At 48.9% G+C, this 19,125-nt stretch overlaps 3 protein-coding genes across 8 annotated transcripts; 1 reads left to right on the top strand and 2 right to left on the bottom strand.

The window, feature by feature from the left end:
• The first annotated feature begins 158 nt into the window (after positions 1 to 158).
• LOC113206092 (RNA-binding protein lark) lies at positions 159 to 9,521 on the top strand. 5 transcript variants are annotated; one of them, XM_052267885.1, is made up of 8 exons: positions 159 to 274; positions 910 to 1,067; positions 5,464 to 5,700; positions 5,787 to 5,929; positions 6,028 to 6,069; positions 6,144 to 6,246; positions 6,328 to 6,563; positions 8,437 to 9,521. In XM_052267885.1, exons 2-8 carry the CDS (start codon positions 918 to 920, stop codon positions 8,471 to 8,473), a joined length of 948 nt encoding a protein of 315 aa, XP_052123845.1. In that variant the 5' UTR covers positions 159 to 274; positions 910 to 917; the 3' UTR covers positions 8,474 to 9,521. The 5 variants fall into 5 exon arrangements, with proteins under 5 accessions (XP_052123845.1, XP_052123841.1, XP_026277794.1 ...); XM_052267881.1 differs by lacking the exon at positions 8,437 to 9,521 and adding an exon at positions 6,936 to 7,906; XM_052267882.1 differs by lacking the exons at positions 159 to 274; positions 910 to 1,067; positions 8,437 to 9,521 and adding exons at positions 4,405 to 4,678; positions 5,168 to 5,332; positions 6,936 to 7,906.
• On the bottom strand, positions 9,513 to 13,890 carry LOC113206091 (F-box/LRR-repeat protein 7-like). Of its 2 annotated transcripts, none has more exons than XM_026422004.2 (4): positions 13,700 to 13,890; positions 11,230 to 11,396; positions 9,954 to 10,726; positions 9,513 to 9,872 (listed from the first exon to the last, which is right to left on the bottom strand). In XM_026422004.2, exons 1-4 carry the CDS (start codon positions 13,707 to 13,709, stop codon positions 9,716 to 9,718), a joined length of 1,107 nt encoding a protein of 368 aa, XP_026277789.2. In that variant the 5' UTR covers positions 13,710 to 13,890; the 3' UTR covers positions 9,513 to 9,715. The 2 variants fall into 2 exon arrangements, with proteins under 2 accessions (XP_026277789.2, XP_026277788.2); XM_026422003.2 differs by lacking the exon at positions 13,700 to 13,890 and adding an exon at positions 11,484 to 11,647.
• Positions 13,891 to 14,091: 201 nt separating this feature from the next.
• Positions 14,092 to 17,665, bottom strand: LOC113206112 (uncharacterized). Its single transcript, XM_026422037.2, has 8 exons — positions 17,462 to 17,665; positions 16,786 to 16,919; positions 16,237 to 16,334; positions 15,743 to 15,841; positions 15,473 to 15,651; positions 15,255 to 15,388; positions 14,686 to 14,918; positions 14,092 to 14,597 (listed from the first exon to the last, which is right to left on the bottom strand). Exons 1-8 carry the CDS (start codon positions 17,585 to 17,587, stop codon positions 14,371 to 14,373), a joined length of 1,230 nt encoding a protein of 409 aa, XP_026277822.2. The 5' UTR covers positions 17,588 to 17,665; the 3' UTR covers positions 14,092 to 14,370.
• Positions 17,666 to 19,125: the final 1,460 nt, after the last annotated feature.

Below are 19,125 nucleotides of genomic sequence, written 5' to 3'. Positions count from 1 at the left end.
TTAGTTAGAGTTTAGAAGGAGCAAATAATGAAACAGTAAACTGGTTTCTATTTGATCTTGTTCCTTGAGTGAACACAAGGAAGTCGGAGGGCTCACGCAATCAAAATTACCGCCACTTTTTTTGACATTTCCTGTTTTGGTTCTAAATCGAGAGGTCGATGCGCGCGCGACGCTTTGTCTGCCTCACTGCACTACAAGAAGGCGGAGTGCGGCGTTGCTGTGAAGCGAAGCGAAATCGCAGTTCCCTGGGAACTCTTCATTTTTAGAGTAAACCGTGAGTATTGTGATCTTTCGTTCTATGTACCTACTTTCTAGAGGACTAAAACTGTAAGGCTTTTGGTCGTAGTGCGCTCTGGATTGTTACAAATTTGTAGCACGCGTCAAATATCCATTACTCTGAGTCGCTGCAGCCGGCGTCATCGCATCGCCAGCCTCAAGTGAAATGGCGTCTTGAATTCCGTTATCCTTTCTTAAACCTATCGGATTTTCATGGAACAATATTATACTTACATCAGGCCCTTGTTCTGTCTATATAACGAGAACTTGTGATGTAAGGACTTGTGATGCGGCACATTGACGTACTAGGTTTTAAAGTAGATCACAGTTTAGGCCTGTCTGGTTTACAAGACCGTTGCACTTAATGCTTTTGTCTTGGATCGTTTAACTGTAGCATTTTTAGGTCTACCTAATGTATTAGAACGTGGAAGCCGCTCCCTCTACTTATTTTTTTTTAAAACTTGTCTTGGAGTTTAGATTTGTTTACTCTATGAAGTCCCCTAACCCTCATTTTGGTAGTGCATTCTTAACTTACTCAAGTTGCTGGTTCAATGACCGGCGGCTCTCCCAAATGTTTTTCAAGTCCTAATTTCTTAACTCTTCAGTGAAATCTCTATTTTAATGTTATTTCAGGTTTCAAGATGGAAGAAGCCAAACCAAATGTGGCAGGTACATTCAAGATTTTTGTCGGCAACTTGGCTGATAAAACAACAGCGGAAGAGTTACGACCACACTTTGAGAAATATGGCAAAGTAGTGGAGTGTGATGTAGTGAAGAATTATGGGTTTGTGGTAAGCTTTTTTAAAACTTAGCTAAGGCTACTGTAATGGATTACATGGACACTACATTTTGGAATGTGCTTTTACCTACAGCATATGGAGAAAGATGATCAAGGAAGAGAGGCCATTCAGAACTTGAACGGCCTGATGCTTGATGGCAATGCCATTAAAGTTGAAGCTGCTACTAGCCGCAAAGGTCCTGCATCTCAAACAACCAAGGTCTTTATTGGCAATCTGACAGACAACACCAAATCTGCTGAAATCCGTGAATTGTTTTCCAAGTTTGGTACCGTGGTGGAGTGTGATATTGTTCGGAATTATGGATTTGTGGTAAGTGTGTCAACTACGTTGTAAATTTAGTTGAATGTAGAATTAGTTAGTTCACTAGTTATTGAACTTCCATTTTCCACTGTGTCTTCTAGCATATGGAGTCTACTGATAATGTTGCCGGAGCGGTGAAGGAGTTGAATGGGCAGATTGTAGATGGACAGCCCTTAAAAGTGCAAATGTCAACCAGCCGCGTACGTCAAAGACCTGGAATGGGAGATGCTGAGCAATGTTATCGCTGTGGTAGGGGAGGACACTGGTCCAAGGAGTGCACCAAAGGGTAAATAATTGGTTCAAAATTCATATCTGTGTAAGAAAATTAGTATCTTTTGCTTTATGGAAATCTATAATTCTAGGATGAGAAATGGTTTTAGGGGCCCAATGTTTGGTCGCGAGCCCTACCCCCCACCACCACCTCCACCACCTTTCATTCGCGACCGGATGTTTGGAATGAGGGTATGTATGCATATTTCAAATAGTGTCCTGTCGCTCTACATTTTTCTGTCTATCTCTGTTCATCTTGGTAACTAACTTTTCAGGAGAGCTACTATGATGGCATGTATGACCGTCCTCGTTATGACGAGCGAGACCTGTTTGAACGCCGTGGTTATCCTGATATGTCAAGAGCACGGGCTGACTATCTTGCTCCCCCCTTGCCACGCCGTGACATGCCTCCTCTTCCAACCCTGGGAACTCGCCGGGAGCCAGGCTATGACCGACCATCGGCGGCTTATGAAGGATTTACTCGTCGATCTCCTCCTGCAGCTCCACGCTTTGGGTATGTTGAAGCTAACCAATTGCATGTCAGGATAAGGGCAATATCATGCATATGTCAAAGTTCCTTTTAACTACCCGCTGCCCAGTGGTAATATTTTTATAAGCTGTGTTTGTTTTGGGTTGCATGTCTGTGTTGATTTGTTCGTGTTTCAATAGTATGGTATTCTTATGTTTCCCCCAATTTTACAATGAGTTGTAGCTATAGTGATTTTAGAACTAAATCATCATTAATTGTCTGGGAATCCTTTGGAAACTTTTTTACCTTCTTTGCTTTTATCAACTTACTACAGTAGGTACAATCTCTTGGAATCTCTCTTCCCTAGCTTCCAAGATGCAACTCCCAACATCAGTCAGTGCAGTGAACCGGGTGTTTGAATTCTTCCCCATCTCCCTCTGTTGCCTTCCATGAAAATGAGGTATTAGGGATCTTATTTGAGTTGGATACTGAAACCTCTGCTTGCAATCAGTTGCTTTATGCCTAGATTTTGTGTTTGGAAATCTTGGCCTGTTTGCTTTGTTGCTTGACCTATCATGATTGCTTTTCAAATAATTGTATCTGCATCTAACACTTTCATCATTTTCATCAGTTTGCTGTTTTTCTCACCCGTTGATCTGTGCTGTAGAATATTAGGGCCATCACTGAATTTGTTTTGATGCAATTAGCTAAACCTTTTTCATGTTAGAGTATTTTAGTTTGCTCATTGTGACTTATTGTCAAAGCTTATTTGAATTCTTTACACGAGAAGTGGCTCTGCTGTTGACATTTCTCAAACAACGGCAAATTGATAGGCATTCGTTCTGTGACAAATCGTTGTCTGGCGTGGTCTAATAATATGGTTTTTGTCTGCTCATCAGCTCGACCTCGCGCTACGCACCGTATTGATTCGAGTCGCGGTTCGCCGTGCCTTTCTGATCGTGGCGTCGCGGTACCGAACGAGGAAATGCAAGTCGCGGCAAGGCGTTTTGTGGAGGTCGGAAGCCTCGATGGGATACTTCGTCAAACTTCAAAGTCTTCTTCCATAGCCATTTTTGGCATCTTCCCATATGCTTTGTTTTATTTTGAACGATTTAGACAAGGACTCTTATTTGGGAAGAAATAAGTTGATATTCATGGTTTCAACGGAACTAGCACATAAGGGAGTGCATAATTTAAGTACCTGGTTGTCCTGTGCGTGTTTAATTTAACAAATATTTGACAACCACTGAATTTTTTTAACAACTCATTTATATTGAGTTAGTGATATATTGATTGCTGCAATATAGTTAAGGTTATTTATCAGAAAATATCAGTACAATGCTGTAGGTAGGAGAGATGTCCTTTATTATGTAAGATTTTTTAATTTTATGACGCTATGGAGATGTGTAGCTATCAATCATATGTCTTTTCTACAATCGCTGAGCAGAATGTTGAATGCTTTAAGATCATTTTATTGTTTATATCAAGAGGCTAGACTTATCTTTTTTGCTGCACATAGCATCTATATTTTCTATGGTAAATCAAATGTAAACAGTGGAATACCATATCTACTCTATGGTAGTGGTCCTTTCATCTGGAAGGTGTAGCTGTTATCTTAAAAGATAAACATTAACTAATCTTGATTTGACAACTTCCTTTTTGTTTGTGATTATGTTTGAATGAAAGTAATATCCATAGTGTTCACTGGCAACATACTACTTTGGGGTTTATTATACAAAATTTTTATCTAATGGCGAATTATGCCTCAATTTGTGGTGAATACTTGGCAGTAAGATGTGGCTTGCTGGTACATTTGAATGTTGCTTACTAGAATAAAATCATTCTGGCAAACATTTGTTATTTTTCATCCATACCATGTCTGGAACCTTTGCCTTGCATTTGGGAAAAAAGCATGGAAGCTGGTTTGAATGGTGTCCCGGTTGTATTATATTTTGGTATCATTTGGGTAGCTTTTTTTGCTTGCTTGGGATGCTTAGTCCTCATTAAATGCAAAGTTAAACAATTGAGCAGGGGCAAGCCTACAACTCCAATTTGATTTTACCCTGAGGTGAAAATTTGGCAGGTATAATAATTCTTATTACTTTGTGTTGCTAGTAAAATTCGATCACATTCATGTTAATTTTCTTCAAGATGTCATCAGAAAGGTAAAGGAAAATGTCTGACACAGAGGCTTCCTTGTCCAAACTGAGAATTTTATCAATAAAAGAAAAATTTTCATATGCCTCAATTTCATCTTTCCCATGACCCAGCAAATGAAAGCAGTGGACTCTTTGGTGCTGTTGAGCCGAGTTCAGTTCTTACGGTTCTTGTACACAACTACATCCCAATCCAAAAGCATTGAAAGTGGATAGTGGATTGGATTTGATGGAGCTCGGCTCGGTTAGACACGGTACGGTCGGCTAGGCCACATAGGCCACAAGTCGGCCATGTTTGGGTACAGAAAGCATAGCATTCACTGTGGCAGCCATTTTCTCGTATGGTTCACAGGAGAAGAACGTCGGAAGCGTAACGAGAAGGTTTCAATTTAAACACATTCTCAGGGGTACGTTATCGTTATCATTGAATATGTAATGGTTTGTTTGCATTTTAGTAAGTTTTGTTCAAACAAGATGTTCATTAGTATCTCAGCGTAATGCTAGCGTCCTTTTCACAGCCGTCCTGTCACTTCTGTTGTGCTCATATTTCCATTTAATTTCGCGGGTCAATCACCATTTTCCTAGATCTGTATATATAAAGTCTGTTTCATTTTGTGATCTTAATTTAAAACCTCACTCACAATGACCCCGAAGTTAATTATTAAATGTTATCTCGGTAGTTGAAGTTTGAGGTTAGTATAAGAGGTCAAGTGATGTCAAATTTTGTACTTTTAATAAAACATTAAAAAAAGGCTCTTAGATCCATATTTAGATTGAATGAGGCCCTGTTTCTAGCGGGGGCCCTTTTTTTTGGCTAGGAAGGTCCAATAAAATCACGTTTCTTGTAATAATTTTTGTTTTTGTATCAGTTTTAATCCGTATTCTTCCACTTCCAGTTGTCTACCAATACTATCAACATGCCGTCGCACAGTAGTGCAGGCACATTCAAACTCTTTGTGGGGAATCTGGCTGATAAAACGACTGCTGCTGAACTCAGACCATTATTTGAGAAGTATGGCAAAGTTGTTGAATGTGATGTTGTCAAAAACTACGGATTTGTGGTGAGTTTAAATTTATCCTTGTAATAGGAATCTGATTTATTGCAGAACAAGATGTTAAGTGGTTTTGTTGTTTTTTTAAGAGAAAAAAATCCAATTTTTGTATTACTTTAATTTTTATAAAATATTTGCAGCATATGGAGAAAGAGGAACATGGCAGAGATGCAATATCAAACCTGAATGGGTTCATGGTAGATGATAGTGCCATCAAAGTCGAGGCTGCAACAAGTCGTAAAGGTCCTCACACTGCTACTGTGAAAATCTTTGTGGGAAACCTAACAGATAATACAAAAGCACCTGAAGTCAGAGAGTTGTTTGCTAAATTTGGAACTGTTGTGGAGTGTGATATAGTAAGGAACTACGGCTTTGTTGTAAGTATCTTTGAACCAAAACTACTTTTCTTTCTAGAAAATTATTCAATGTTTTGATTAATTATGATTTTTTATTGTTTTATCAGCACATGGATTCTACTGATAATGTGGCTGAAGCTGTTCGAGAGCTTAATGGCCATGTCATTGATGGCCAACCTATGAAAGTACAGATGTCGACCAGCAGGGTTCGGCAGCGTCCAGGCATGGGAGACTCAGAAATGTGCTACAGGTACGTTTAATTCTGAAGCGGTTACCCTATCCCCATTCCCTATCAATTTTTTTTTTTTTGTTTGTCCTTTAATGACCATGAAATATTGGTAATTTCAGATGTGGTCGTGGGGGTCATTGGTCCAAAGAATGTACCAAAGGGTAAATTTTGTAGTATATTTGTTATTTTTGATTTTTTTCCTGCATTCTATAGTTAAATTTTATCTTTGTTCTAGGCTCGGTGGCCCTAGTAATGGATTCCGTGGTCCCATGTTTGGTAGAGACCATTATCCTCCTCCACCGCCACCACCTGCTTTCTTCAGGGATCGAATGTTTAGGGTAAGTGTAGCAAGTTTTGTTCCCTGGCTGTAATACTTTTCTCTCAATGTACCTCATACATATCTTTGACTCTGTGTACAGGAAGGAGGACTGTATGATGGAATGTACGATCGTAGAGGCTACGAAAGTGACATGTATGACCGGCGGTACCCAGTTCCTCCACGTGGTCGCGAATACCCGCCTCTGCCTCCCGGTTTGCGAGGTGCAAGAGACGCTTTCCCACCACCACCTCTCCGCAGCCCGTCAGCTGATTATGATCGTGGGTATGAGATGTACTCAAGACGTTCCCCTCCCAGCGCAGCCGCTGCTCGCTACAGGTAAGTTTTCCGTAGATTCCGTATTAGTTCCCTGCATCAATTCCTGCCTCCAATCTACAGACGCTGGAAATGAAGCTTACAAATTTCAGATTCTCATGAAACAAAGCTGCATTGCTGTGCTGATGGTGTGAACAGTAGAATAAGGAGTTCCATCGAAATAATTCACACTTCCTTTCAGATTTCAAGCTGTGATCTCTTATGTGTGACTTCAAGTTATCTAACCTATCATTCTGATGCATAGTGTAGCCAATGCTTAAAATGCCTTGTTCTACTTTTCTTTTACTTTGTGTACTAATTTTGCATGACATAGTAGATTAGTATCATAGACTTTACTTAGTACTCCTTTGCATTGTTATTGTTTTCTGTTATTAGTGACGATCTGCCCCTTGCCAGTTATTCCTTAAATATTTCTCCTGTGGAAACCTGGAGCCTGAAGCGGTAAATTTGATACTTTTCTGTAAGCTGTGGGCACCTTGTTTTTTTTATTAGTAAGGGTTATCACTTTCTATTTTAGCCTATCCATTACCTCTCTATCTTTATTGCTGATAAAAATGCTCAGCTATTCCTTTCAAGGAATAATACATTCTTTGAGTTCTTGCATGAATGTTTTTTCTTTGGATAATTTCTTCTCTGTATGAATCTCTAAACTTTTGGCACGTGTGTGGTGGTTGTAGTTAAATCATATTTAAACTTGTGTAACCATTTTGCTTGCCTATAGTTCATAGCTTGGTCTGTGTGTTGTGATAGCACCTCGATTGAACTCCTTTCTGTTCCAACAATGCTTCAATGCAAATTTTGTTAAGCACACTTTTCTTTCCAGTTTTATTGTGTTCACTCCCTAGACTGCAGGCACTGAAGCCCTACTGGAAGTGTTGTTAACTATTTACTACTAGTGTTTGAACTCTAGAGGAGGATCCTCATTAACCCCTCAATCTATGACACATAGTTGAACTTTTCCTTTGTCGTAGTTTTTACCAATAATTGTTTGGATAGAAATTTTCACGTTTTACTAAGGGGTGTTGTGGTAAAGGTTTCGGGTTGTCTTTGCATATTTTCAGATTTTGCTGTCAGAACAATGATGAGATATCTTTTCACTCCGCCTATTCTGACATGTCAGGAGATAGTTGCCCTTTCTCATGATACGATTCTTGACATTCACTCTAAGAGTACACTATCACCTCAATTAACTTCATCACAACTCCTGCCGCCACTTAGGTTGCCTCCATACTTAAATATTCCTTTTGAGCTGTAAGAATCTTTAAAAAGATGTGACCTCTTTTGTTCTGGCAGCAGTTGGCCTGCACTGTGTCTGGTGTTGTGGTCTAACTGGTCTTGTTGTTCCCGTTTAGCTCTGCCGCGTCCCCCACCGCGCGTCGATACGCCCCCTATTAGTCCGAATTGAGTGATCGGATCATCTCGGATTGGATTTGGATTGGCGCGGCGTGGCGTGGCGTGGCGCGATCCGATCAGCACGGCGCGTGTCCCCCGCTACGACACGACCCAACGCGGCTCGGCTCGTCTCGACTCGACTCTCGACGCGTGACGATCATCCACGCTCTCGTATTCCTTGTCATTAAATCGGATCGGGGAGCGGGAAGCCCAGCCTCGGCTTGGCACGGCTTGGCGGACGACGGACGGATCGCGGATGACGTGGCGAAGCGATAACGCATCTCCGCGGATCGAACGGATGGCATATCGGAACGCGACGCCTTCTCGCGACGGTCTACGAGGAGGAATCGTCCCGCGCCCGGGCATCACGATTTGTGTCTTAGATGATTCACCTTAGATTTAAAGTTTTAATGACTAATGGTTTGCATTTTTTTTTCTCCCCTGACTTGATTTGTTCTTTTTATTTCTCTTTTTCTGCCCCCAGCTATCTCAACTATGAGTATCAATCGGGTTACTTGTAGCATCGGAGTAGAGCCCTTTGAGAGAAGGGATCATCCTATTCTTAATTGACTCCCCAAGATGGAGAATTCTCAACTGTTGCCGTCTATTATGGACTAGATAGAGTAATTTATTTCCATTTATGACTTGAACACCAAGTTTTATTTTAAAGTGTTCAAAAATTTGTTTAATATTTTTTTTTTTTTGATTAGAAGTTTAATTTATGTTGCAATAATTCTCTCACATTTGACTTTGGAGTAAATATTCATACATCTTTATGAACATTAAACTCAATTACTGTAGGGCATAAGAATTGTTGCTAAGATTCGTGTACATAATTTTATATCAGTTCCAGATTTTTCTTAATTTTTTGTTTTTGTTTACTTGAAAAGTTTGTTTTTAGTTTTTGATGGCTGTTGCCAAAATATTAAAGTCAAGGACGCCAAATGCGTGGAAAACTATTTCTGTATGTTTTCTGCACTTTAGAGTAACTTACAAAATTCCTGCCAAAAATTTTACCTCATTTTGATCCTTATCTTCTTGATCTGTTTCGGACACAGAAATGGAATCACTTAATTACTTAAATTTGACGGAAGTTTTCTAGGCTCTCTTCAATAGTTGGGCTTTAACTTCTTCATGTGTACATTTTTTAGTCATCTTCAGTCTTTCTTTTTAACATAAGAAAACCTGTGTAGCATGCACTTTGGCGTTTAGATTTATATGCTTGCTTTTAATTTACTATTTTCCTTTGCCTTTCCTACAAAGCAGCTTTGAATACCCTAAGTGTCAGCACGCATTTCAAATGAAATGCCTTCGTGTGTGTGTTCCTGTGCATTTATTATCTCCAGGTGAACGATGCTTATCTACTCCGACTTAAGATTAGCTATTGAGGTAACAGCTTTAAGGTGAAAACTGTTCTCATTGAGGTTTAATTTATTTTGTGACTTTTGTATGTGAAAAAAAGAAGCTTTCTACTCTGCACACAGCCTTGAAGTTAAGCACTAATGGTGGAACAATCTGCTGTTCTTGCTCACTTTGAAAATTGATTTCAATAAAACAGTATTTATTGGACATTTGATTGATTTATTCAAAGTAAATGACCTTGCCCAAAATACATTCATAATGTAACAAACAAGGGTTTCGGATGATACAAAAAAATCGTGTAACATGAAAATCGGTTTTGTCACAACACAACACATTTTCACTCGGGGTGAACGTTAAGACTCGGCAGCGTTTGGAAGTTGAAAGCTTACGCCTGTCATCACTTACACTACTCCTAATGGTCTCGCAGGAGTGGCGAGCATAACACGGGCTGTGGCAGCTACAGTGCAGGGGGCGGAACTGTTACCAACAACGGGCGGCAGGGCTTGGCGTGAAATGTTGGGGCAGTCTGCAGCTACGAGTGTTGGTGGGTGAGAACACCTGGAAAAATTACTCAGCTTTACTAAAACGAAAGACCATTTTGCTGGAGGGGAGATCGGACAAATATTCTACTTGGCATACCTGGCGGCAATGAGGTGGACCACCCTGTCGGTGAGAGCGGGACAGCCGCTCAGGTCGAGGTGCCGGAGCAGCGACAGGTCGGCCACGCGCAGGAAGTGCTGCAGGGCCGCGGTGGAGACGTCTCTGGCGTGGAGCAGTGTGAGGGACTGCAGGCGCAGGCCGGCCAGGCAGAGCAGACCGGCGTCAGTCATCGCGGTGCAGTCCTCGACGTGCAGACTCTGCAGCCTGTCGCACTGCCCGGCTGCGGCGAGTAGCCTCTTGTCAGCGGGCACAAGCACGCCGAGGCGGAGGTGCGCCAGCCTGTCGGCCGTCCCCAGGATCACGCCCACGGTCTCGTCCATGTTGGCGGTGCTGTCGGTGTCACAGCGCGCGTCCAGGTGCAGCGAGCGCAGCGAGGGAAAGCCCTGCTGGATCGCGCGGCGCAGCGGGCCCCAGAAGGTGCCTGCCGGCTGGAGCGTCGCCAGCTGCAGGCCTCGCAGCTGCCCCAGCTCGCCGAGTCGCTCCAGGCTGTTCTCCTGCAGGATGAGCGCCTCGACGCGCAGCTGCTGCAGGCGCGGCCAGTGGCGCACCGCGTCCTCAGCCATGTCGGCACTGAGGCAAGGCAGAGACAGCTGCAGCTCGCGCAGCTGCTCGCAGATGGGCAGCATGGTGGACAGCTTGTCGGGCAGGTCCTGGGCGCGGCGCAGTGACACGGCCAGAGCCCTCAGGGCGGGAGCTCGCCGCAGGACGCGGCGCTCGGCGGCCGTCAGGGGACGGTGCTTGCGGGGGGCCACCTGTGGAAGCACCAGAGGTTAGTAAGAGGCTCTCGGGCCACCCCTGCAGGGTCAGGGCGGGTTACTATGAGACAATTCACGTACTTTGGTCTTTTCAACCATAAAATTAGTCATTTGATAAATCCTACTGCTTTTGGACGATGAAATAACATAGTCCCATGATCGAAATTGCGTCGTAATTTTTCTGACGCAATCGCTATTGAATGAAGGAATCTAGATAATATGCGCCTTTTTCACGAGAACAAGTGATGTAACTTTTCTGAAAGTGAATGTCTCAATGTCCCCAACTTTGGGGTGTTTCATTCTTCCCCGTTCTAACCGCACTCCAGGCAGTACAGCTGCGAAAAAGACATGGTTTTGAATAAGGCCAAGGCTGAGGCTGGCCACATGGCGGCCTGATCAGGCGACGTATGCACGGGTGAGAGTCAAGCGGAGGTGCTCTCCTCCTACTTCGCCTCGGCTATCTGCCTCATTACGCCCATTTATTTGGTTGCTGTACTCACCTGCACGCGCCGGCTCCGCCACGCAGCCGGCTCCATGGCGAAGTCCCGCCAGGCGCGGCACACGCCGGTGACCCCCTGAGTCAGGTCGGCGGCGGGCAGCCGGGAGAACACCTCCAGGAGGGCGTCGACCGGCAGGTCGGAGATGTGTGGACCTTGTGTCTCCATCGCTGCAACAAGACGAACGTCTTTCATTATCACGATACCGCGGGCCGCCGTGTCGTCTCTGGCAGTGAGACAGAGGTCGCCCCGCCTACCTCGGCTCGGTTTGTGCGACCACGACGGGGCCGATGCGACTGATGCAATGCTTGACATGCGACTGATGCCCGGGTCAGCCCCGTCCACGCGTATATATACGGCGGGCAGCGCGACCCGGACCTTGTCAACGAGTACGAGAAGGACGGGAGCGGGCCCACCCACCCCGTCAATGGGTGCGACAGAGCGCGCGCGCCCCGCCCCCACCCCCACCCCGGGGGCGGGCGGCTGTGGGGGCTCGTACCCCAATGCGTGCTCTCATTGGCTGGCGACCGGCCGTGACGTCACGGGGCGATAACCCACAACCAGGGCCGTGACGCGTGTGCGCTACACGTCGGCGACGGACGAGGGAGAAGTCGTGTGTGTCTCGTGAAAATACCGAAGCAATGCCGAGGTTGCACCAGTTACACCCACCTGGGACTTCCCCGGTTCTACTGACCCACCCCCTTGTCTTGTTGCCGGTGGTGAGGCGAGGCAGGATATCTGAGCGGTGTCGAAAAAGCCAAGGCTCGGCGACATCCTTCAGTAATCATTTAACACTCGGATGCGCCTCCACTGTTGTCGCCCCGTTCGTTCGCGGCCAGAATAACGCGCCCACACTCGAACGGGTGTTGTGATGTACAATGCCTGGCCGTGTGAACCACTGGCCCGCGATAAAGAGCCGCGCATCGTGACGCTGCCGTTGATTGCCCGAGCAACAAAATCAGGACGGTGTAGTTCTGTAGGAGAGAGCGAGTAGACGTCGTGTCGGGGGTGTCCGCGTGGCGCGCTTTGAGCCCACACTCCCACCCCTTTCGCCTCGTACTACACTTACGCCCCTGTGGCCCGAGAGGGAGGGAGGTTCACTTATCGGACTCGAAACAAATTGAGAGCAGCTCGCTGCGCTACGCGGTACACTGCGCTGCGGGGACCTTGGCCCGGGCCTCTCTTTACGTCCACAGCGCCGCTCTGTTTGCAGAGAAGGGCTTGGACCTGCCCGCCGCCCCGGCGGGGCTGTTTGCCTCGTCCACAAAACGAAACGTGACCGAGCGTTTGTTCTGCCACTTTTTTTTTCGCCGGACAAATTTAGCGAGTCACGTGTCTCGTTCGGCGAAAGGGAACCACAGAGCGCGGCGCACGTGGCGGCCGAGACTGCCCGGGCCGCCGTCGCCCGTCGCCCGGGCCGCACGCACTATCGGGGATGGCCGGGGCCTCGAGAGGTCGGGGCCGTGGCGCCCCCCGGGCCAAGTGGAGTAGAAAGCCCTGTGGGTCGCCTCACAATCGGTACCGTGAGCACCACCTGAGTGCGGGAGCGAACGTTTGTGTCGACGAACCCTCTATTCCGGGCACACGATAAAAGTTCGTCTGCATCGTCGTGGTGGTCGCTGACCCGAGGCTAACAATCTAAACTGAGCTTTATTTTTAGTGTGTTTTTGATTATTTTTTATTTTTAGAGAAGCGACCGCGTCAACTGACCAGGCCAGGTTTGAGGTCAGGGACCGATCTGCGTTTCATTCGCGTGTGATAATCGCTCAACGACCCGCAGTGCGCGGCGCTCTTTAAAGCTTTTCTTCCATGTCATTATCTCCTTCCAGTATTCACACACTCACTCATGACTTGAGCTCGGCTCGCGCAGTGCGCAGTCACTTCTTTCGTGGAATTCCCCTTCCGGACTTGCCCAGAGCCGGGGGCAGTTTTGCCGCGTCCCCGCCCTGCATCACAAAGCCCCCCTCTCCCCCTTCCTCCGCACTATTGTGCTGCCTTCGGATTGGCTCACGCGCAGACACACCCGCCATCCACAGCCCTCCGCCGCACGGCGCACGGCAGCGGTCAGCTGTTTTCCAAACTTTCGACACCTACACACACGCCGCTACACTCGCCCCCACCGCGCCATCCCGCCACCGGTAAACATTAGAAACTTAATGTGTGCTCTTTCTTGGTTGGTGGCACCACAAGCAAGACGCCGAAACTTTCCAGCAGCCACGCATTTCCCGAATGAGTGAGGACATAGTTACCCCTTCCACTCCTTTGCCAAGTACACACGGTACACACCTGGTTGGTGATTAACAAGTTACACACTTTGCTCAGTTAGCGAATCCTGGCAACGCGACAACGTGTGCGGTCCCTTATTGGTCCCCATCCAGAGAGCGACAGCCGTCGACTCGTACCTCGTATACACCAAACACACTTAGTCTACCCAAAAGAGCAGCCGGATACGTTTTCTAAGTTTTTGACTCACCTGTAGCCATGATCAAAGCGAGTTGATCAGATGGTTAGCCCAGGTGCACAAACGCACAACAGCGTCCTGGGGGGTGCTACCGCACACAAGTTCACGACACTTCTCGAGCCACGCCAGGAGACCGACTGCGCCGCTGCACCGGGAGCGTGCCGGCAGGCAGGTATGCGGCGCGGCTGTCTCCGGGATCCCCCCCCCCCCCCTCCTCGCCTCTCCATGCCTTTGATCCCTACCAACTGCCTTCGGACGCCGCCCAGGCCCAGGTAGGGTCACTACTCCACGCTACGCATCAAAAGACGGTTGTTGTCTCGCTCCTACGCACAGGGATATCCGGTGCATCCGCCAGAAAGAATCCAAGAAAAGTAGTCCTGCGCCCAACAAGTAAAGAGGGCCAGTTGATGTTTATTTTTTTAATTTGTACTTATTTGTGTGTGTCACAGATTTCATAAGTGTACGAACAAAATATGTTGTTGTTTTTTTCGGTAGTAGAAAATTATAGTGTTGTAGCGCCTCTCTCCTGGTTATGCCTTTTGCAGCCCTAGTCAGCACATGGTGGCGCACGGTCAGGTAAGGTCGACCCATGCTGGAAGGGCTGGAGCAGCTGGAGCGTTTGGTAAGCGGAAGTGTGTGGGAAAAGTAAGGGATGAGGCTATGAGCCGTGCGACAGTGTCGTCCTAGACGCGCAGGGCGCGCGCGACCATGGCGAGGATGAGCATGGCCGCGGGGGTGGCGGCACCGGCCGCGGATTTGGTGTCGCTGTCGAAGGCCGAGGAGGGGCAGGGCGTCGTCGGAGTGGGCACCATGGCAGACGGGACCCAGCCGGCCGTCACCACGGCTTGGTTGGCCGCCATCTGGTGCGTCGAGTTGAGGCCGTGTGCCCTCGACAGGACGAAGATGCCGCCTGCAAGCAAGTAGGAGGCAACGGTCAGTCTGGGTGAGTCGGGCGCCTCGGGCGGTCATCGCTTGTGCCTCAGTTCTGCGACACTTACCCGACGGCACCGGGTCGATGTCCAGGAAGGATGGGATGTCGCTGCGCTTGGCTGCCTTCTTGCAGACGGTCAAGACCGCCCAGTTGTCGTAGTCGGTGCCAATGATGCAGAATCGGTCGTCCTTGTCGGCGTCGGCGACGTTGATCGCAAACTCCGCCTTGTTCTTGCCGTCGTTGTTGAACCACTTGCCCGGCAGGCTCTTTGGAATGTCGCTGCCAACGCTGCCGTCGAGCCTGTCCGGGGAAGTCAAAACCTCCATGATTCGGAATACTTTGTGGCGCTGTCAGCTCGCCGCCGCGCCAGTGGTGGGAAGGACACGTACACGATGTACACCCAGCTCATGGCCAAGGCCGATGGGGTAGGCAATCCGGTAAGTGGGGCAAGTGAGGGACGAGTAACTGCAGATGGACACCACCCACAACTCTGCTGTGTAGCCTATGCCGCCTCGACCTAACGGCTGCGTGGCCTTGGTGAAGCCACACCTGTCCTCTCATCCTGTCCTAGTCCTTCCCCCCCCCCCCATTTTCCACTTTTTCGTGAGTCACTTTGGTGAGATAAGCGCCACGTACCTGTACTCGATGGCGTTCACGTCCATTTTGATTCCGTCGCTCGTGGCGCTGAAGTCGGCGTAGGCGCAGCTCTTGTTGTCGGTATTGTCGGCGTACAGGCTGTGCTGCAGCTCCCACCAGCGGCCGGCGGACAGCTACGAAGAGGACGAGGACGTTGGTCACCCGAGTTTCTTATGGTTCCTACGATCGCCAACGCGTCGGCGCTCTCTCGGTGTTACCTTGGCGACGTCCAGGTTCTCCACGGCCTGGCACGGCTTGCACGTGGTGGCCGGGCAGTCGTGCCCCACCTCCTGGAGGACGACGCCGTCCAGTTTGTTGTCCTTTATGAGCTGGTCCACGGTTTTCTTCGTTTCCGCGTTGTACTTGTCGGGGTGTCGTGCCAGCACCCAAAGCGCGACTGCGTGACGGAGAGGGAGATATTTCTCAACACACCATGTAAAGTGACTATGGTGCTCTCAAAATACCTTAGTTCTAGCGGTTTAGCTTACTCTTGGGCAACTCCCCATCGGTTCCTGAGGAACTGCAGGAGTACACCACGGCGTAGGTGTCGTAGTCAGTGCCCAGGACCCAGTACATCGCCGGTGGGGCTGTAGTCAGAGAAGTCGGCTTAAATTGGAGTTACAGGGATGCCGATGCTACGCCAGGGGCCAGGCTTTTTGCAATGTGTACAAAACACGCGTATACGTGGGCTGCATATGCATGCAATGCACTCATACGTGCGGTATGGTAACTACACGAAACACGGCTGGTGGGATTGTAGGGTCACCCCATACCATATGTAAAGGCAATACACCACAGTGTTGCGGGCTTGCCTACCCGATCTGCCCGTAAGGTGCCATAGAGCCCCCTGGGTATGCAAACCCGCAACACTGGGGAGTATTAGCCTTTACACTCAGTACATTGCCGACGCTCGCGAATGTTACGAAGAAATGTCGCGCTAAAGAGAGGGTAAATACTGCCGGAGAACACATGCATTACTTACTGGAGGCCTGCGGACCCGACGGGAAGGTGACGGTGAACTTGCCCTCGGCTACGACGACGGGCGTTGCTATTAGATTCACCGTGTAGTTACCCCCAAACCTGCAAAAAGATTCCAACAATTTACCATCCATGAATTCGTAAACACACACACACACACACACAAAAGAGGAGGAAATTATTATGATATTGTGGGGTCGCGTGATTAATACTGGAGATACACATTGCAGCAGACGGATCGCGCACATCTGCCCCGTGCCAAACTTGCAGATAGCAGTCCGCGGCCGGGCCTGGGCCTATAGAGGCCTTGCAGGCCGGGCCGCGGGCCGGCCAAGGAGCCGACGGGTGAGAGGTGAGTGAGGTGGGTAATGTATGGTAAAGCGCCGCGGTTGGCAAAGGCTGCCCGCGGAACAATTTGCGTTAAGTGTTGATATCGAGCCGGGTCTATAAATCCCCCAACCCCCTCCCCCGGTTCCCGCTGTAGGCCCACACTAGAGTGTTAGATACACAGTTGCTCTCAGAGCCTCCTGTACTGTCCCCCACGGGTACCCACGTCGGCACGAAGTTGGCGTTGATGACGTTCACGGCCGTCTTGTCGGCGTTCCAGGCGTAGTGTGCGGTGCCGCACTGGCCGCCCTGCTCGTAGCCACCGGCCGCCGTCTTCATCTCGTACCACAGGCCCAGGTACTGTAATCAGTCGTCGTGCCCGGCATAAAACAAGTATCTCGCCTTCGCCTTGAACAGGCTCTCCGATGGGGGCCACACCGAGCAGGGACGATAAACGCCCGCCGCGCCCACCGCCCACGCGCGCAGGGCAGAGGAGATCAGTCACCGGAGTCCCAGCCCCCTTCTTCCACCCCAATATCTGTCTCTTCCAGCTGAAGAGTTTTGCGAATTCAAAATCTTCAAATAGTGCTGCACAGCTTTTCATCAATAAACTAGCCAGGCGAGTGGAGAGTGGTAAAATACAATGAAAATGCAATCGAATGCGAGCCGAGCAGCGAGCCGGTCCGGTCTGCTCTTGCGTCAGCTCGGGCGCCAAAACACGCCGCAGCGACAGGAGATAGATAATCTAATGGTGGAAGCGAAGTACAAGCTAAAGACAAGAATTTTCGCGTATACACTTGAACTTTTGGAGGGACACAAGACAGAAATGTAATTTTTGCGAAAATTTTGCTGTTCATATGGTGCCCGCGTCAAGTTAATTCAACAAAGGGCGGGATCCTTACGCGATCCGCGTCGAAGTTCTTCTGCGTGGGCGGCTCGGGGCACGCGCACACGTCCGCCCCGGAGGCTCCGCTGGCGGCGGCCAGGACGGCCAGGACGGCGACGACCACCAGGCGGGTAGACAACATGTTGTCGCGAAGCGGGGCGCGGAGTGTCTGGCGGGCGGAGGCCAGTGCGCTCTCAGCTCTACACGCTCTAGCCGCGGTGTGCGGGCCCATGAGGCACCGCGACGCCATGAGAGAAGAGAGAGAGAGAGAGAGGGCGTGTGTGTGTGCGAGGGAGGGAGAGAGAGAAAGAGAGGGGGGATCATATAGGATACCCGACAGCCTGTTCTGTTCTAAGGGGTTTTATCGCGGTGTGCGCCATGCTTGCTCACCAGCGTAATCGGCCTGTTCAAACAGCTCCTACCCGCCGCTGACCCACCCGCGCGCCTCGCGGCTGGCTGGCCAGCGCCAGCCACCACCGCTCAACCCCCAATATGAGATTTCAACTATGTCTGCGGACTTGCGGACTATGTCCGCCGACCGAACGGGCATCGGAACGTTGCGTGGGACTTCCCTACTAGAATCACGTCGCTGCAGGGGCCAACCAATTTGTTCTGAAGGTGAAACACCCGAAGTGTCAGAACAAACAAATTTGTCACACAAATGAACTCATTTTCAGTTCTGAGTATTTTTTTCCAGGGCTCTTAGTAATTGAAGGATGATTACCGAACTATGTCAGCTTTCCTTATCGGCCTGACTTGACAGTAAAAATGTTTCTCTATTCTGTAATCAGACGGTGATTCGACTTATGCTCTCGAGTGCCCTTGTTATGTAAAGGATCGTTGGGGAGGACTATGGGTGGACTGGATTCCAAAGGACTTATCTTAGGTAAGCTAGGCACGTCAGAGGGAATTGATAGTCATTCCACAGTGATAACTTCTTCTTCTTGGTGGCTAGGTCTTCGTCTTCGTGGCTTTCGTCTTCCGGTTTGCACATAACACTTCCGTTTCATTTTGTCAAATGGAGTACCCTGCCTACTGTTTGATTTTAATTTTCACGCATAGTTCCGTATTCCTTTAGACCACAAAAGTCTATGCCGCATGAAGGAATGTGCCGGTTGTCTCGGCTCTTACATGCATGTGTATAGCGGGTTGCATACGCGCTGGCTCGCAGGCGCTGTCGGGTACCCGCAGGATTTTGCGCATCCCCCTCGGACCCGCGAGCACCGCCGCCGCAGGATTTTGCGCAACCTCCGCGGTTCCACGGGGAGGCTCGCGGTTCCGCGGGGATGCGCGAAATCCTGCGCGCTCCCGATAGCGCCTGCTAGCCGGTGCTTATGCAACCTATCATACTGGCATGTAAAAGCCGGGACACCTGGTGCACGTGCACATACCGCACTATACCTTAGTTGCGCAATGCGTACCCCTCCGCCCCGGCCAAAGGGCACCAGGTATTTGTTTCCGAGGAAACCGATCGTAAAGATGTTTCACAATCAACGTCACCCGAGGTGACGCGAGGGAACGCTGGGCGTCAAACGAAATGCGCTCTATTGCTCGAAAGCCCCCCAGTTGGGCGGTCAGGGCGGGCCGCCGGCTTCACACGGCTGCCTGGCGGGTTGGCATACCTAGCGCGTAGCAGGCGCCCATCCCTGGTATCGGGGATATCAGACTACGTATCTCGCC

This window comes from Frankliniella occidentalis, unplaced genomic scaffold (assembly GCF_000697945.3).
Source record: "Frankliniella occidentalis isolate FOCC.00 unplaced genomic scaffold, Focc_3.1 Scaffold60, whole genome shotgun sequence".
Classification (NCBI taxonomy): Eukaryota; Metazoa; Arthropoda; class Insecta; order Thysanoptera; family Thripidae; genus Frankliniella; species Frankliniella occidentalis.
This window is presented reverse-complemented; position numbering and strand designations above follow the sequence as displayed.

Coding starts and splice junctions, on each gene's coding strand:
- LOC113206092 (XM_052267881.1), top strand. CDS start 918: ATGGAAGAAGCCAAACCAAATGTGGCAGGTACATTCAAGATTTTTGTC. Junction 1,068..5,463: donor TGAAGAATTATGGGTTTGTG/GTAAGCTTTTTT, acceptor AAATATTTGCAG/CATATGGAGAAAGAGGAACA. Junction 5,930..6,027: donor GACTCAGAAATGTGCTACAG/GTACGTTTAATT, acceptor TGGTAATTTCAG/ATGTGGTCGTGGGGGTCATT.
- LOC113206091 (XM_026422003.2), bottom strand. CDS start 11,541: ATGTCAAGCATTGCATCAGTCGCATCGGCCCCGTCGTGGTCGCACAAA. Junction 10,727..11,229: donor GGCGGAGCCGGCGCGTGCAG/GTGAGTACAGCA, acceptor GTGCTTCCACAG/GTGGCCCCCCGCAAGCACCG. Junction 9,873..9,953: donor GTCCACCTCATTGCCGCCAG/GTATGCCAAGTA, acceptor TAATTTTTCCAG/GTGTTCTCACCCACCAACAC.
- LOC113206112 (XM_026422037.2), bottom strand. CDS start 17,587: ATGTTGTCTACCCGCCTGGTGGTCGTCGCCGTCCTGGCCGTCCTGGCC. Junction 16,335..16,785: donor AACGCCAACTTCGTGCCGAC/GTGGGTACCCGT, acceptor ATCTTTTTGCAG/GTTTGGGGGTAACTACACGG. Junction 15,389..15,472: donor AGAACCTGGACGTCGCCAAG/GTAACACCGAGA, acceptor TCCTCTTCGTAG/CTGTCCGCCGGCCGCTGGTG.